Source organism: Schistocerca gregaria, chromosome 5 (assembly GCF_023897955.1).
Source record: "Schistocerca gregaria isolate iqSchGreg1 chromosome 5, iqSchGreg1.2, whole genome shotgun sequence".
NCBI classification, from domain to species: domain Eukaryota; kingdom Metazoa; phylum Arthropoda; class Insecta; order Orthoptera; family Acrididae; genus Schistocerca; species Schistocerca gregaria.
In genome coordinates this window covers 305,431,982-305,450,182 of record NC_064924.1, presented here as the reverse complement: position 1 = coordinate 305,450,182, position 18,201 = coordinate 305,431,982, and the positions used below count along the sequence as shown (strand labels likewise).

Below are 18,201 nucleotides of genomic sequence, written 5' to 3'. Positions count from 1 at the left end.
ATGCATTTGTATAGATTGTGGAAAGAGCAAGGCATCACACAATTACCACCCTTCTTGTGGTAGAATACAATTTGGTGCTTTGGACATAATGGAAACAAATGAAACTATTCAGAAGTGTTCCATCACCAACAGTATGTTGCACTTTGATTTTTACATACCACCAACTATGCACATCAGCTTTTGTGGCTTTGTGTGTTATTCTCTCAGATTAGCATGTGTTATACGTTTCTCCCACATTTCAAGAGTGAGGTACATCTACAGTAGAGCTCTGCAGTCACTGGGGCACAAATTCCACAAGAACCATGTTGTGAAGTGCATCTCAAGCCCGGAGACATTGTTGACTGACAGTTCCGACATTGTAGGCTGACAGTTCCGACAACATGACACCAGTAAGCCATCCATTGCCAAAACTCACCAGCAGCTGCAGCCCTGTCAGTGCACCATAGGTACTGTCCTCCTACTCTGTAAGCAGTCTGGCTCTATTTACTTAACATGTTATCCTGTGTGCTGACATTTTTAATTACGGATCCTGTCAAAAATAAAGTATAATTAAGAAAATAGTGTGATTGAGGCATGAGTGACTGGACTCTCCACATTTGTTAACAGCTTTCAGGAAGGATCAAATTGCAATTACATTAGACTAAGACAGCCATTGCTTAATACAAGTAAAGATGAGTACAATGGCATTCTGAGATGGTTAGAGAATAATGACTGTAAGGATCACATGATGCAGATAGAGAGTCATTTGAAGACTTGTGCTTCAATTTTGAATGAAAAATAATGACATTACTCAAGTCAAAGTTGTCTTACCTCCTCATTCTGGAAGTTCATGCAGTGCACATGAAATAAAGCTTCAAGCAATTTTGTTGCCAAAATTTTATGGTGGTATTGCAGAATTTGCAAATTTTCTCAACACTTTCAAGGCACTAGTTATTAGCAATGAGTCCTTAACTATTTTACAATGGTACTATTATTTGTTGTCATGTGATTCTGGTGAAGCTTGTAAGCTGAACGAAAACTTAGTGGTTACAGAAAGTAACTTCAGGATTGCATGGGATCTGCTTATTCAAAACTGTAATAATCCCATAATAATTGTTGATTTGCACACAAAAGAACTTCTGAATCTGCCATCATCAAAACTGAATCTGCTAAGGACTCATGGACATTAATCAGCCAGCCAATGAGAAATCTGAACTTGATTGAGGTCATGCTGGTTGACATTAAATTGTATGAGGTACTTGTGTCACATATTTTACTGGGTCACAATAGAGTGAATCTGAGGAAATAGTGGAAATCTAAAATAGTAGTCACCACATTTCCTCATCTGAAAAATCTGGCTGTATGTCTAGAAATCAGCTGCCAGATGTTAGAGCTTATTTATTTGGAAAAAATGCTGCAGCAGTCCCATTAGCAAGCCATGAAGCTTACTAATGCAGAAGGGTACAATTTTTGACAAACATTTTTCACCACTGCCCCCAAATGTGAATTCGGAATAAGTAGGCTTCCTAAGTTCAAACAGAGGCATATTGCAAGCAGAATATACTTTGTGAACAGACAAAAGCTGTGGTTCACTATGGCACAAAACATAGGTAGAAGAAATACCAGAAATGTCGCATTTGTAACAAGACCACACTACGCTTCTGCACAAGGAACAAGTCACCTGTAGTGGTGATACCACAACAGAAAACATACTGCACAGTTAAACACAATCACCAACATGCAGAAGTCCTATTATCAACTGCCCTTGTAAACAATGCCAACAAGAATGGGAAGATGTTCCAATGTGGAGCACTTCTTGACATGTCTAGCACCCTAGCAAACTGGATGGGATTACAGCTCAGCTGGCATCCAATACCAGTAAGTGGTATCAGTGATGTTCAAACCTCAGAATCGTCTCATGTTTGTGACGTGTATTTTTTCCTCAAGATTTGCTGACTACCAAGCACATGCTGTCTCAGCATTACTGCCTCATATAAGAGGGCCACTCCCAACAGCACCCCTTGAAATCTCCATCTGGCAGCTTCCTAAGCACATAACATTAACAGGTCCATCATTCAGTAAAACTTGTGAGATTCATCTGTTGGGTCCACTGATCTTTTTTTTTTTTTTTTTTTTTTTAAGTACAGAAACTTGGTCAGCTAACTGAAGAGAACCACCCAACCTTACAAGACACATAATTTGGTTTGACTATATTAGTAAAGACACCTCCTCACTCAGTCATGTCCAGTGGTTCTGGCAGCAAGAAGAAATGAAGGCTGTTCTGTGAACATGGAGGAACAGCAATTATGTTAGGAGACGTTTGAGAAAAATCAATTAAGATGAAACTTGTGAGCAAGAGAACTTCACCACAGAATCAAAGGCATTCATTCATATGATGTGACCGTACCACTACTACAAGGATACTGAAGAAATACAATATGATCAAACAGTCTCCAATTAATAGTCATGTATATTAATGTTGCATGCGGAACCTCAACTCCTATTAGCAAGCTTCAGGCAGTGGAAGATCTGTAATTAGACAAATAATTCACAAGTGACTTCCTTGCTACTGCTTGAAGGCAACCACTGCAACCCAACTCAAGGGTCGAATCCCACCATTCCATGTAGAACAAAGCAGACCTTCTGTTAATTGTGGGTTGACTGTGGAGGTCAAGTATGTGCAATGAACAGTGGAAACAGTGGTGTAACTAGAGCAAAGGTTTACAGTGCATTGTTGGTTTGCGTGACAACAAAGGCAATACACAATGAGCTTGTCACTGATCTGTCCTTCCAAGCTCAACCTCAAGCTCCTTGAAGATTTATTTCACACAGAGCTCTTCATAAATATTTACAGTGACAATGGGAAGATATTCATGGCAGCAAGGAATGAGCTGAGTGAACTGCATAAACTGTTCAGCTCTCAGTTTCATTCAACAGAAATCCAGAACTCTGCATTACAGAGTGGGATATGGTGCAATTTTAAGGGTGGCATTTTATTGCATATCACACTCTGCATTTTGGTGGACTATGGAAAACATGTATAGGATGCATCAAGGCACATTTAAGGAGAGCTGTGGCCAATCAAGTGTTGATGTCTGAAGAATTATACACACTTCTAACTCAAATTGAAGTGTGTTTAAATTCCCAGCCCATTATACAACTTCCTGATAACCCAAGTGCATTCTTGTATTGTACTCCACACCATGTTCGTATCAGTGAACTCTGAAATCTTGATAAGAGTCTCAGAGCCAGGCTTGCATTCAGAGGCATCATCCAGGTTTTTGAGATGGCACCTCATCCAGCAGTATCAACAGCATAAGTGAGAATGATGGTCAAAGGACTACCCTATCGCAGCAGCAGCAGCAAACAAAAGACAATCTACAGCCAGGTACACTGGTCCTCATCAAGGAAGATAATTTGCCACAGTTCGTGTGGCAATATGGGGTTATTTTTTGCACACAGCCTAGTCCTGATAGTATTGCAATCTACCCCTTCCTCACATCATTTGTTGATTGTCGTTGTCTTTATGGTTAACTCTTTTAATAGGTTTTGAGAGGAGTGAGATTTAAAGTAAACTTTTTACTCATCTTCCTTCTCATAGTTGGCTCTTGTTCTTCACGTCTAGGGGCTGATTCTTGAAGTTGAAATTTTTGACATTATAGGTTCTCATGGTTCCAATTGACATAATAACTTTGAAGTAAGTGTGCCCTGTATTTTTTGTTTTTACATGAATTTTATTCTCTCAAATTTATCGATATCACAATGTCTTTTGAATTTTCATGTTAACAAAGCTGAAATTACATTCTTAATCCTAAATATAAAAACATTTTCAGGCACATCAGGGACACGTCACTACTACTTCACTGTGCGATAATACTAATATTCCAGAGGGCTTATAAATTTTCTTGATAAATGAATTTCTATTAATTTATATTATTATTTTATGAATGAATCCAGAAATAAACATAATAAACAGCATCAGATGGGCTAATAATAAAAATGAATCGTAACTTCAAATATTTCTAACATCCAAACTAAAATATTTTATAAAATCATTCCTTTTCATAAATTTTAGCTTGAAATACAACATCATAAGTATAAAATTATATGAAAGTTTTCAGAAAAGCAACTGAGTTAATACTGAACTGTCCAAAATCCGAAAAATAGTACTAGTATTGGAAAATACTGTTGATGAAAAGTAATGCCAGAGGAGGATGACCCGTTACAATATCCCCCTAACATAATATGGAAAAAGTGCGACCTACTATGAGGTTTGCCAAATGGTGTACAAAATGATGCCAAAAGATTGAATACAGATTGTCAAAGTTAAATTCTGAAATTACAAGAAAATTTTATGTTGTATGATCATCACTTCCCTATGAACATAAGTATAGGTTAGCTTACAAAAAACTGCAAAAGGTATAGAGCGAAATACACAGTATCTGACAAATTTCTGATTACAAAAAACAGAGTTCTTCTTGCTTGCAATTTATCTATAGTCCAAATAAGTGTGAAACCTGAGTTGTGAAATAGCAAATTAACATATAGTAATATTCACAAAATTATGAACAAAATTCAAATGAAGTTGCTCTAACATATCTAGCTTCATACAGAATGATCTAATCTAGTGTAATCTTTAAGCCACTTTCGGGATTGCAATGACTGTTGTTTAAGTGTCTCTTAATGTTATGTAAAAATGGATAGTAAAATATTATAGAAAAATGTTGCCATAATAACCTAATGCAAATGATCATAATACAAAAGTGAAACATTGTTCGTACAAACATAGTAAATATCACAAGTGTAACCATATTAACTATCATAAAGTAGAATTCAGATGAATAGATGTATCTGATACATAATATATTAACTACAAGAGTATTGATTACACAAGTTTATAGGTCTCGTTAACATTCCACAGCATTATATCTAAGTCAAACAAGATATAAAATTACATAATGTACTGGGAAGTTAATCATCCTGCTTGAAATAATGTGGAATAACACTGTCCACAACAGTGACATCTTCAGATGTATAGAAGTATCTGATACATAACATATTAACTACAAGAATATCGATTACAGCAGTTTATAGGTCTAGTTAACCTTCCACAGCATTATACCTAACTCAAACAATATTTAAAATTACATAATGTACTGGGAAGTTAATCCTCCTACTTGAAATAATGTGGAATAACACTGTCCACAACAGTGACTTCTTTTCTAAACAAATACTTCCTTGAAATTTCTATAAAAACAAGAATTATGCATATAGGATAATTTCTTGGCTAACAATTTACAAATATCAGTCACAAGAGTGATGTAGTTGACAGATGCATGAGCACATTACCCAGCACCTAAGATCTCTTCAACGTTGACTGGACCAACAAGAGTGCAGCCATACAGGAGAGTGGGAGGGGATCCACCCACATCTTTCAGATTCCTCCCTATATTACTCAACACACACGCCAATGGATAGGTAACTTCCTGTCTAGCTTTCACATCGAATCCTGGAACAGTGTTTTATGTACTAAGTATGTTGATCAATACCTTCCTCACATCACATGGTATGTTTTTTGCCTACCTAAATTGAAAAATGAAGTATTCAGGGTTTACATCAGAATGGATTAAAAGGTGTTCACAGATATGTCACATTAATAAACATAGCTAAATGCAATGAACAAATGAACTAGTTAGGTAATGTGCACATATATACTAAGGATATCTCAAAGTAACATGCAAGTTGGACTGCACTGACGCAGCATCCAACAAATGCCTAAAAAATGAGGTATGGACCATAGTTCTTGATGTACTGACATAATAATTCTGTGTTTAACACACACACAGGTGTTTGGTTTGCACATTTGAAATTTCAAGATACTACTCCTATCATTTACCGTACACATGAATAAAACAAGTCTTCACTCAATTTACCACAACACCCATGACTTTACCCAAGAAAAGTTCCTGACAATTACATCACTTTCTGCAGAGTACAAAATAATAATTATGATATAACAATAATAATAATATACTAATAATAATATTTAACACTAATGGCTTCATGAACCATGGACCTAGCCATTTGTGGGGAGGCTTGAGTGCCTTAGCGATATAGATAGCCATACCGTACGTGTGACCAGAATCGAGGGGTATCTGTTGAGAAGCCAAACAAATGTGTAGTTCCTGAAGAGGGGCAGCAACCTTCTCAGTAGTTGCAGGGCAACATTCTAGATGATTGTCTGATCTGGCCTTGTAACAATAACCAAAATGGCCTTGCTGTGTTGGTACTGCGAACGGCTGAAAGCAAGGTGAAACTACAGCCGTAATTTTTCCCAAGGGCATACAGCTTTACTGTATGGTTAAATGATGATGACGTCCTCTTGGGTAAAATATTCCGGAGGTAAAGTAGTCCCCCATTCAGATCTCTGGGTGGGGACTACTCAGGAGGACGTTGTTATCAGGAGAAAGAAAACTGGTGTGCAATGGGTCAGAGAAAGGAATGTCAAATCCCTTAATCGGGCAGGTAGGTTAGAAAATTTAGAAAGGGAAATGGATAGGTTAAAGTTAGATATAGTGGGAATTAGTGAAGCTCGGTGGCAGGAGGAACAAGACTCTTGGTCAAATGAATACGGGGTTGAAAATACAAAATCAAATTGGGGTAATGCAGGAGTAGGTTTTATAATGAATAACAAAATAGGAATGCAGACAAGCTACTACAAACAGCATAGTGAACAAATTATTGTGGCCAAGATAGACATGAAGCCCATGCCTGCCACAGTAGTACAAGTTTATATGCCAACTAGCTCCACAGATGATGAAGAAATTGATGAAATGTATGATGAGATAAAAGAAATTACACAGATAGTGAAGGGAGATGAAAATTTAATAGTCATCTGTGACTGGAATTCAATAGTAGGAAAAGGAAGAAAAGGAAACATAGTAGGTGAATATGGAATGGGGGTAAGGAATAAAAGAGGAAGCCGCCTGGTAGAATTTTGCACAGAGCATAACTTAATCATAGCTAACACTTGGTTCAAGAGTCATGAAAGAAGGTTGTATACATGGAAAAAGCCTGGAGACACTGAAAGGTTTCAGATAGATTATATAATGGTAAGACAGAGATTTAGGAACCAGTTTTTAAATTGTAAGACATTTCCAGCAGCAGATGTGGACTCTTGACCACAATCTACTGGTTATGAACTGTAGATTGAAACTGAAGAAACTGCAAAAAAAGTGGGAATTTAAGGAGATGGGACGTGGATAAACTGGCTAAACCAGAGGTTGTAGAGAGTTTCAGGGAGAGCATTAGGCAACAATTGACAAGAATGGGGGGAAAGAAATACAGTAGAAGAAGAACTGGGTAGCTTTGAGAGATGGTATAGTGAAGGCAGCAGAGGATCAAGTAGGTAAAAAGATGAAGACTAATAGAAATCCTTGAGTAACAGAGGAGATATTGAATTTAATTGCTGAAAAGAAAAATACAAAAATTCAATAAATGAAGCAGGTGAAAAGAAATACAAACGTCTCGAAAATGAGATTGGCAGGAAGTGCAAAATGTCTAACCAGGAATGGCTTGAGGACAAATGTAAGGATGTAGAGGCATATATCACTAGGGGTAAGATAGATACTGCCTACAGGAAAATTCAAGAGACCTTTGGAGAAAGGAGAACCACTTGCATGAATATCAAAAGTTCAGATGGAAACCCAGTTCTAAGCAAAGAAGGGAAAGCAGAAAGGTGGAAGGAATATATAGAACGTCTATAAAAGGGCGATGTTCTTGAGGATGTAGATAAAAATGAAATGGGAGATATGATATTACGTGAAGAGTTTGGTCAAAATAAGGCCCTGGGAGTAGACAACATTCCATTAGAACTACTGATAACCTTGGGAGCGCCAGCTGTCACAGAACTCTACCATCTGGTGAGCAAGATGTATGAGACAAGAAAAAACGTCTCAGACTTCAAGAAGAATATAGTAATTCCAATCCCAAAGAAAGCAGGTGTTGACAGATGTGGAAATTACTGAAATATCAGTTTAATAAGCCACAGGTGCAAAATACTAACAGGATTTCTTTACAGACAAATGCAAAAAACTGGTAGAAGCTGACCTTTGGGAAGATCAGCTCGGATTCCGTAGATATGTTGGAAGACATGAGGCAATATTGACTGTACGACTTATCTTATAAAATAGATTAAGGAAAGGCAAACCTACATTTCTAGCATTTGTAGACTTAAAGAAAGCCTTTGACTATGTTGACTGGAATCCTCTTATTCAAATTATGAGGGTGGTAGGCGTAAAATACAGGGAGCAAAAGGCTATTTACAATTTGTACACAAACCAGATGGCAGTTATAAAAGTTGAGGGGCATGAAAGGAAAGCAGTGATTGGGAAGGGAGTGAGACAGGTTTGTAACCTATCCCCAATGTCATTCAATCTGTGTATTGAGCAAGCAGTAAAGGAAACAAAAGAAGAATTCAGAGTAGGAATTAAATTCCATGGAGAAGAAATAAAAACTTTGAGCTTCACCGATGACATAGTAATTCTGTCAGAGACAGCAAAGATCCTGGAAGAGCAGTTGAACGCAATGGACAGTGTCTTGAAAGGAGGATATAAGATGAACATAAAGAAATGCAAAATGAGGAGAATGGGATGTAGTCAAATTAAGTCTGGTGATTCTGAGGGAATTAGATTAGGATATGAGACACTTATAGTAGTAAGTGTGTTTTGCTAATTGGGAAGCAAAATAAGTAGATAGGATATAAAATGTGGACTTGCAATGGCAAGGAAAGCATATCTGAAGAAGAGGAATTTGTAAACATTGAGTATGGATTTAAGTGTCAGGAAGCAGTTTCTGAAAGTATTTGTATGGAGTGTAGACATGTATAGAAGTGAAACATGGACGATATATAGTTTAGACAAGAAGAGAATAGAAGCTTTTGAAATGTTGGGCTACAGAAGAATGCTGAAGGTTAGATGGGTAGATCACATAACTAATGAGGAGGTATTGAATAGAATTGGGGAGAAGAGAAATTCGTGGCACAACTTAACTAGAGAAAGGGATTGGGATTGGTTGGTAGGATGTATTCTGAGGCATGAAGGGATCACCAATTTAATATTGGAGGGCAGTGTGGAGCGTAAAAATCATAGAGGGAGACCAAGAGATGAATACACTAAACAGATTCAGCAGGATGTAGGTTGCAGTAGGTACTTGGAGATGAAGAAGCTTGCACAGAATAGAGTAGCATGGAAAGCTGCAACAAACCAGTCTCTGGACAGAAGACCACAACAACAAAAACAACAACAGTGAGATATTGATTTAGGCTCGATATTTGCAGCCAAAAATGTTCAAAACAACAACACCACTAACAGCATTCTGAAATCAGAACTCTATCATATTTAATGGCATTGTCACATTTCAAAATTGTGAAAGGATCTACCCATTTAGTCATATATATATATATATATATATATATATATATATATATATATATATATATATATATATATATATATATTTTAAGGGAGAGGGTAAGGAGTCATTCCAATCCCGGGAGCGGAAAGACTTCCCTTAGGGGAAATAAAGGACAGGTGTACACTCGCACACACACACATATCCATCCGCATATGTGCGGATGGATATGTGTGTGTGTGCGAGTGTACACCTGTCCTTTTTTTCCCCTAAGGAAAGTCTTTCCGCTCCCGGGATTGGAATGACTCCTTACCCTTACCCTCTCCCTTAAAACCCACATCCTTTCGTCTTTCCCTCTCCTTCCTGAAGAAGCAACCATCGGTTGCGAAAGCTAGTAATTCTGTGTATGTGTTTGTGTGTTTTGTTAATGTGCCTGTCTGCCGGCGCTTTCCTGCTTGGTAAGTCTTGGAATCTTTGTTCTTAATATATTTTTCCCATGTAGAAGTTTCTTTCTATATTATTTATATATATATTTTCCAAGACTTACCAAGCGGAAAGCGCCGGCAGACAGGCACAATGAACAAAACACACAAACACACACACAGAATTACTAGCTTTCGCAACTGATGGTTGCTTCTTCAGGAAAGAGGGAAGGAGAGGGAAAGACGAAAGGATGTGGGTTTTAAGGGAGAGGGTAAGGAGTCATTCCAATCCCGGGAGCGGAAAGACTTCCCTTAGGGGGAAAAAAGGACAGGTGTACACTCGCACACACACACATATCCATCCGCACATACACAGACACAAGCAGACATATTTAAAGGCAAAGAGTAAGGGCAGAGATGTAAGTCGAGGCGGAAGTATGGAGAGAAAGATGTTGTTGAAAGACAGGTGAGGTATGAGTGGCGGCAACTTGAAATTAGCGGAGATTGAGGCCTGGCGGATATCGAGAAGAGAGGATATACTGAAGGGCAAGTTCCCATCTCCGGAGTTCGGATAGGTTGGTGTTGGTAGGAAGTATCCAGATAACTCGGACGGTGTAACACTGTGCCAAGATGTGCTGGCCGTGCACCAAGGCATGTTTAGCCACAGGGTGATACTCATTACCAACAAACACTGTCTGCCTGTGTCCATTCATGCGAATGGACAGTTTGTTGCTGGTCATTCCCACATAGAAAGCGTCACAGTGTAGGCAGGTCAGTTGGTTAATCATGTGGGTGCTTTCACACGTGGCTCTGCCTTTGATCGTGTACACCTTCCGGGTTACAGGACTGGAGTAGATGGTGGTGGAAGGGTGCATAGGACAGGTTTTACACCGGGGGCGGTTGCAAGGGTAGGAGCCAGAGGGTAGGGAAGGTGGTTTGGGGATTTCATAGGGATGAACCAAGAGGTTACGAAGGTTAGGTGGACGGCGGAAAGACACTCTTGGTGGAGTGGGGAGGATTTGATGAAGGATGGATCTCATTTTGGGGCAGGATTTTAGGAAGCCGTATCCCTGCTGGAGAGCCACATTCAGAGTCTGATCCAGTCCCGGGAAGTATCCTGTCACAAGTGGGGCACTTTTGGGGTTCTTCTGTGAGAGGTTCTGGGTTTAAGGGGATGAGGAAGTGGCTCTGGTTATCTGCTTCTGTACCAGGTTGGGAGGGTAGTTGCGGGATGCGAAAGCTGTTTTCAGGTTGTTGGTGTAATGGTCCAGGGATTCAGGACTGGAGCAGATTCGTTTGCCACGAAGGCCTAGGCTGTAGGGAAGGGACCATTTGATATGGAATGGATGGCAGCTGTCATAATGGAGGTACTGTTGCTTGTTGGTGGGTTTGATGTGGACGGATGTGTGAAGCTGGCCATTGGACAGATGGAGGTCAATGTCAAGGAAAGTGGCATGGGATTTGGAGTAGGACCAGGTGAATCTGATGGAACCAAAGGAGTTGAGGTTGGAGAGGAAATTCTGGAGTTGTTCTTCACTGTGAGTCCTGATCATGAAGATGTCATCAATAAATCTGTACCAAACTTTGGGTTGGCAGGCTTGGGTAACCAAGAAGGCTTCCTCTAAGCGACCCATAAATAGGTTGGCATATGAGGGGGCCATCCTGGTACCCATGGCTGTTCCCTCTAATTGTTGGTATGTCTGGCCTTCAAAAGCGAAGAAGTTGTGGATCAGGATGAAGCTGGATAAGGTGACGAGGAAAGAGGTTTTAGGTAGGGTGGCAGGTGATCGGCGTGAAAGGAAGTGCTCCATTGCAGCAAGGCCCTGGACGTGCAGGATATTTGTGTATAGGGAAGTGGCATCAATGGTTACAAGGATGGTTTCCGGGGGTAACAGACTGGGTACAGATTCCAGGCGTTCGAGAAAGTGGTTGGTGTCTTTGATGAAGGATGGGAGACTGCATGTAATGGGTTGAAGGTGTTGATCTACGTAGGCAGAGATACGTTCTGTGGGTGCTTGGTAACCAGCTACAATGGGGCAGCCAGGATGTTTGGGTTTGGGAATTTTAGGAAGTAGGTAGAAGGTAGGAGTGCGAGGTGTCGGTGGGGTCAGGAGTTTGATGGAGTCAGGTGAAAGGTTTTGTAGGGGGCCTAAGGTTCTGAGGATTCCTTGAAGCTCCTCCTGGACGTCATGAATGGGATTACCTTGGCAAACTTTGTATGTAGAGTCGTCTGAAAGCTGACGCAGTCCCTCAGCCACATACTCCCGACGATCAAGTACCACGGTCGTGGAACCCTTGTCAGCCGGAAGAATGATGATGGATCGGTCAGCTTTCAGATCACGGATAGCCTGGGCTTCGGCTGCGGTGATGTTGGGAGTAGGATTAAGGTCTTTCAAGAAAGATTGAGAGGCAAGGCTGGAAGTGAGAAATTCCCCCTAAGGGAAGTCTTTCCTCTCCCGGGATTAGAATGACTCCTTGCCCTCTCCCGCTGTGTATGTGCGGATGGATATGTGTGTGTGTGTGCTACTGTACACATGTCTTTTTTCCTCCCTTTCTTCCCCCATAGGGAAGTCTTTCCACTCCCAGGATTGGAATGACTCCTTACCCTCTCCCTTAAAACCCACATCCTTTCGTCTTTCCCTCTCCTTCCCTCTTTCCTGAAGAAGCAACCGTCAGTTGCGAAAGCTAGAAATTCTGTGTGTGTGTTTGTGTGTTTTATTTATTGTGCCTATCTACTGGCGCTTTCCCGCTTGGTAAGTCTTGGAATCTTTGTTTTTAATATATTTTTTTACATGGGAAAAATATATTAAAAACAAAGATTCCATGACTTACCAAACGGGAAAGTGCTGGTAGATAGACACAATAAAAAAACACAAACACACACATAAAATTTCAAGCTTTCGCAACCAACAGTTGTTTCGTCAGGAAAGAGGGAATCAGAGGGAAAGACGAAAGGATGTGGGTTTTAAGGAAGAAGGTAAGGAGTCATTCCAATCCCAGGAGCGGAAAGACTTACCTTAGGGGGAAAAAGGACAGGTTTACACTCGCAAATACACACATATCCATCCACACATATACAGACACAAGCAGACATATTTAAAGGCAAAGAGTTTTCAAACTTCAGAACAAGATTTTATCTATTACAACATTGAAACTAAAATATTTTATACAGTAATTCCTTTTCATAAATTTTAGCTTGAAATATAATAGGCAGCATATAAAACTGTACAAATGTTTTAAGAAAACAACTGAGTTAATATTGACCTCTCCAAAATTTGAAAAATAATATGGTATCAACAACTATTGTTGTGGAAACGTGATGCTAGAGGAGGATGTCTCATTAAAACCCCGTCCCCAGCTTCAACCTTCATTATTCCCTGTTCTCCATCCATTTCTTACTCTCAGTCCAGCACTGCCCAAGTCTTTTCCCCTTCTCCCTCTCTCAGTGCAGCCTATCAACTCTGTACCTAGCAGCCTTGTTCTTCTCCCTGCCCAATGGCTTCAACTTACACCCACCATGGATTGCTGCCCATGTCAGATGCAGGTGCAGTCTGTGTTCGGGCCTGAGCAGCTGTAGACAGAGTAGTTGTGTGTGTGTGTGTGTGTGTGTGTTATATTCATCTGTAGAAGCACATTTTTGCCAAAATCTAAAAGTTTCATAGTCTTTCCTTTGTTCTGTGTGAGACTCTATGTTGTGAGTAGGTATCTATTCTTCTCATATTGTTCTTATTCTACCCTGGACTTATTTGTTTAAGTCATTCATGGAAACTGAGACCACTTAACTAACTTGCTATCCACTTAGTCTCCTCTGAGAGGAATCAAACAAGTCTCATGAATGCAGAGGCAAATATCCCAATATGTGTGAGACAACTCCTTTCTCCACTATTTAGAACTATTGTACAGCTTTGGTGCATGTTGATCCCACAAATCTTCTAGGAATAAGATGTGGATAGCATTTGAGGTTAAAGTATGTTTTAGTAGGGAGAGAATGATTTATTAATTATGGCCACAGTCTATGTCCAAAATTAAAACTGCATTGTCATTACCAGGAGCTAAAGTCGAATCCTCCAGTCTTTTACCATACAAGCAAACAAGGTCCTACTATATTCAAAAAATTAGCACTGTAAGATTAAAGCAAACCCGATCTGCAGCATTATTAAGCATCAAACACATAAAAACAGAGAGGCAAATGAAATTGGAAAAGAGAAGCTAGTGTTTGTACATAAACAGTAAGCAGCAATTTTTTCCCCTAAATGGCAGTTTTTCTGTTAATTTTTTATGTTAAACTTACCATGAGTAAGTGCAAACCATTTGCAACAGTTTAACAATAGCTACTTGTCAATATGCTCCATAACAGTTGATCATTTTGTTTGATGTTTACTTTGACAGACTTTCACTTCTCTAAAGGTTCTCCTTCAGGATGGAATACACAGAATACTATAAATGATCTGTTGTAACTTGCTAACTATGGTAAAAGATTACACTAACAAATTTTGGAATTAATTATTCTGCAGTTCATTATAGTTTTTTGCTAGTTATCATATTGAGAACTATACTTCATGTATATTCTTTGTTAGAGCATAGGAGAGACTCCAGTCATCTTCCTTGTCCTCTTCCCTTCTTCTCTCTCCTTACGAGTTTTTGAACATCCTCTAATGAAGATTCAATTTGTGTTTTCAACTGTGTGTTTGTTAGCTTTGCTCCTGTTGTTCCTACTGCTGCATTTGGCATGTACAGAGCTTTGGTGTCTCAGGTGCTCTATCCTGTAATTCTATTAGACCTAATGTCATTATGGAGACAAATTTCCCATTTCATGAATTTCCTTGCTTACCACAGTAGCACACTGTGAAGGATAATTTTTAGTACATTAATTTTTCCATATATCTCTTTTTCATTAATAAATTAGATACTCTAGTAAATTTTAGTCACTGACCTCATTATCAATTCCCAACATTTCAGATTCCTTGATGCCTACAAAGAAAATGGTCTTGATTTTTGGGCAATTTCGACAGGAAATGAACCAGCAACTGGAATAATTAATATACCAGGGATTAATTCACTTGGATGGACACCACAAAGGCAAAGAAAGTGGATTGTTGAAAATTTGTTTCCTTCACTGCATGCTTCCCAACACAGCAATGTTAAGCTTCTTTTACTTGATGATCAACGTCTCTTTGTGCCTTTTGTGTTAGAAGAGGTAAATATGTGTTACAAAATTTATTTAGCTACATATTTTGCATAGAGTCATCAGTATCTGACCTTTGTGTATGTCAGACACATGGGTGTTAATATTACAAGTATTAAGTAATTTGAGTAGGTTAAAGTCTACTCACTAAGTGCTGGCAGGAGAACATGCATTTAAAGGTAATTAAATTTGAAAGCTTTTGGAGCCAGTGGCCCTTTTTCTGGCAGATGGGTTGAAGGAGAAGAAAGACAGGTGAAGGAAAAGGACTAGTGAGGTTTACGCAATGGAAGAGTTCCAAAAAGTTGACCAGAACTGTGGACAAGGGGAGACTTACTGGACGGGTTGAGAGGGAAGAATCATTGCTTTCCAGCATTCAAGCAGTCCTAATTTTTAGAAAACCAAATACTTTCCTACCATATTTAAATAAAATAGTTTTTATTTAAGAAAAACATGAAATATTTTATGTCTAGCTGTAAATATGCATTATTTGTCTTATTTTACAAATCTTTGAGTGAATCTTTGAATGGCGTCCATTGATCTATGGACTCTGGTCTGTAAATCTTACTTTTATTCTTTGCCTGTCAGAAAATTGTAATTGCACTTGGTGTTGTTGTCATATATATTACATTTACTTACTTTCTTTTCCTAACAAATCAAAAAACAATCAATTTATAGTGGTGCAAGGAATATAATAAGTATTTGTGTTGTATGAAAGCTTCCTGATAAGATTCCCTAAATGCTAGTCCACCTGTAAAATATAGGGAAAATGTGTGCATAATTAAAAAATATTATTTGTTATGAGAAGGAAAATACTTCTATATTAGTGTATAGTTCATCTTAGTATGGTAGTACTTTTGATGCTTGTTCATTTATGAGAGGTGGAAACTAAAGGGTACAAGATTTTCCATGTTTTACAAGGAATAATTCTACTGCTGTAGTGGACTGGTGGGAAAATCACATACAATAGTAGTGTATAAATGAACAAGCATGACAAGTTTTGCATTAATGAGAAGAAGAGCTTGAGGGTTAAAGTTATATACAGTTGGGATCAAAGTTTCTTTAGATTATATTTCATTGTCGTTGTTGTTGTTGCTGTTGTTAGTATGTCATGTGTACATGAGACATGCTTGTTTGTGTGAAGGTGTGTGTGTTTTCTTTTCTAAAGACTGTTCTGGCCAAAAGCTAAATGTGTAACAGTCCTTTTCACTGTGCCTATCTTCAACTCCATGTGTCATCTTTACTGTGAATGACACTCTTATATTTTCACAATATTTTGCAAGTCTTCTTCTTGAACAACAAAGATTTCATTAAGGACAACTTATTTACAACTAAGTGACAGAAAGTGAATAGTTTCTGATCTTCTGGATATATACAAAAGAAAAGACTTCAAGAGGTTGATACCTCTGGAATAGCTCATACGTCAGTGCTGGAGAACACTGTTTGATGGTCCAGCTGGGAAGCACTTGGATGCGAAACATGCACTGGGTCAACATATACCATCAGTTCATTCATTCAAAACACCAACTGTCTGTTTAATAATAAGTGAAAATACTAGGTAAGTCTGCTTACTGCTTGGTACATGGGAAACAGCTATGTCATTCACTGATGTTGATTTAAATCCATCATGGCTAAGCGTATTTCTGTACACTGGAAAGCTGTAAGAAGGTGCATTTTGACAAGTTATACTTTAACCAGGCTTACAAAAAGACTGAAAATATTCACTGGAGATTTGACTTTTGCTCCTCCTGAGACCATCTCATGATAACTATATCATACAGGTAGCTGATGCTTTGTGGGACAGTGACAATAGTTTGTTCTGTTTTTTGGAAAACTGCTGGTGTGACAGCACTGGCAAAAGGCAATCTGTTATATTAAAAAGGCCATATGGAGTACCTAGTACCAAAATTTTCAAGGAAGCCTCACCCAAGGAAGTTGAAAATAAGATTCTGAAATACTGAACTCTGTTCATTTGGAAAACAGTTTGCCAGGCTGTGTAAGGAGATATGAGTCCACAATCAACTGAGTGTTTTCTGCATTTTATAAGTTCCCACAAAGGCATAATACACTACCACGCCACACAAAAGAATAACACACCATCAGATTTGTGGACAATGTCTAAAGGTGATGTCCATCTGTTGTAAGGAATCACAGACAACAATTTTAACTCCTCTGTAAGTGATGCAGTTCTACCTTAACCTTGTGCTGTAGGGCTGTTGGTATACGGTGGGCTTTAAAAAGTTGTAACTGCCAAATATTTGAATGTAATATGGGCAGAAAAATTAGATGTCATTCCAAGGCCTGGAGAAAACAAGAAAGCATATTAGGAACACAAATAATCCACATGTGCACATGGAACAGTATTATAAATTGCTTGGACTGAGAGTGGGATAGAAATCCAAAGGCTGATTACACATTGAGGCCAAAAATATTTTACCTGAAGATTCTACTAATATAAAGAAAGGAATGGTTCTGGTCACCTGCTTAAATGTCAGTTCCAGAACTACTTGCCCTATAGTGCGTTTAAAACTAGTTGTGACTTTTGAAGTTTGGCTGATGGGAGGGGGACGTGACGCCATTGCCCAGGTAATACCATTCCCAGGTAACACCAATAGTGAGCTGGCTTTCCCTTCCATGTTGCTAGCTGTTCACCTGGTAAAGCATTCCTGTTGCCACCTCATGAAGAAACCGTACCATATGATGTCACACAATAGATGCATCAAAGTTCATCACCTCTCATAAAGTAGTATTTTCCGGCTTTGAATTGTTCTGTAGTCATCAGATATTGTGAGCAAGTGCTTTGTGTTGACATCACATTAACACCAATAGTGCAGTACATCTGGATACAAGACTTGCGATAAAAGTGTCGTCCAAGAACACATACAATGGCTGGGAAGATATTGTCCTGCTGCAAAACATTCCTTAGAATTCAACAATACTAAAGGACAATACAAAGGACAAAACACCGTAACACTCTGTTGTGAGGCATAAACCTCCAACAATGCAGTGGAGGGGAGAGGATATTTTGCTCTGTGTAAAAAGAAACGTTCCATGAGATAAATTTGAACCTGTATAAGGTAGAGTTAATGGAACTTGCAGGCTGCAGTACGAGCCAAAACTTCATGCAATCAGGTTGATGGACTGGCTAACAGTAAATGAAATAGTTGAATTAGGCACTCTCCAATAAAAGAAGCCACTGTAAATGTT

At 38.8% G+C, this 18,201-nt stretch overlaps 1 protein-coding gene across 1 annotated transcript in view; it reads left to right on the top strand.

The window, feature by feature from the left end:
* The window catches only part of LOC126271868 (lysosomal acid glucosylceramidase-like), a 190,860-nt gene that overhangs the window by 100,813 nt on the left and 71,846 nt on the right, over nucleotides 1-18,201 (top strand). Inside the window, exon 7 of the mRNA XM_049974208.1 lies at nucleotides 14,772-15,009. Coding sequence (XP_049830165.1) covers nucleotides 14,772-15,009 — 238 coding nt within the window. The remainder of the gene's footprint in view (nucleotides 1-14,771; nucleotides 15,010-18,201) is intronic.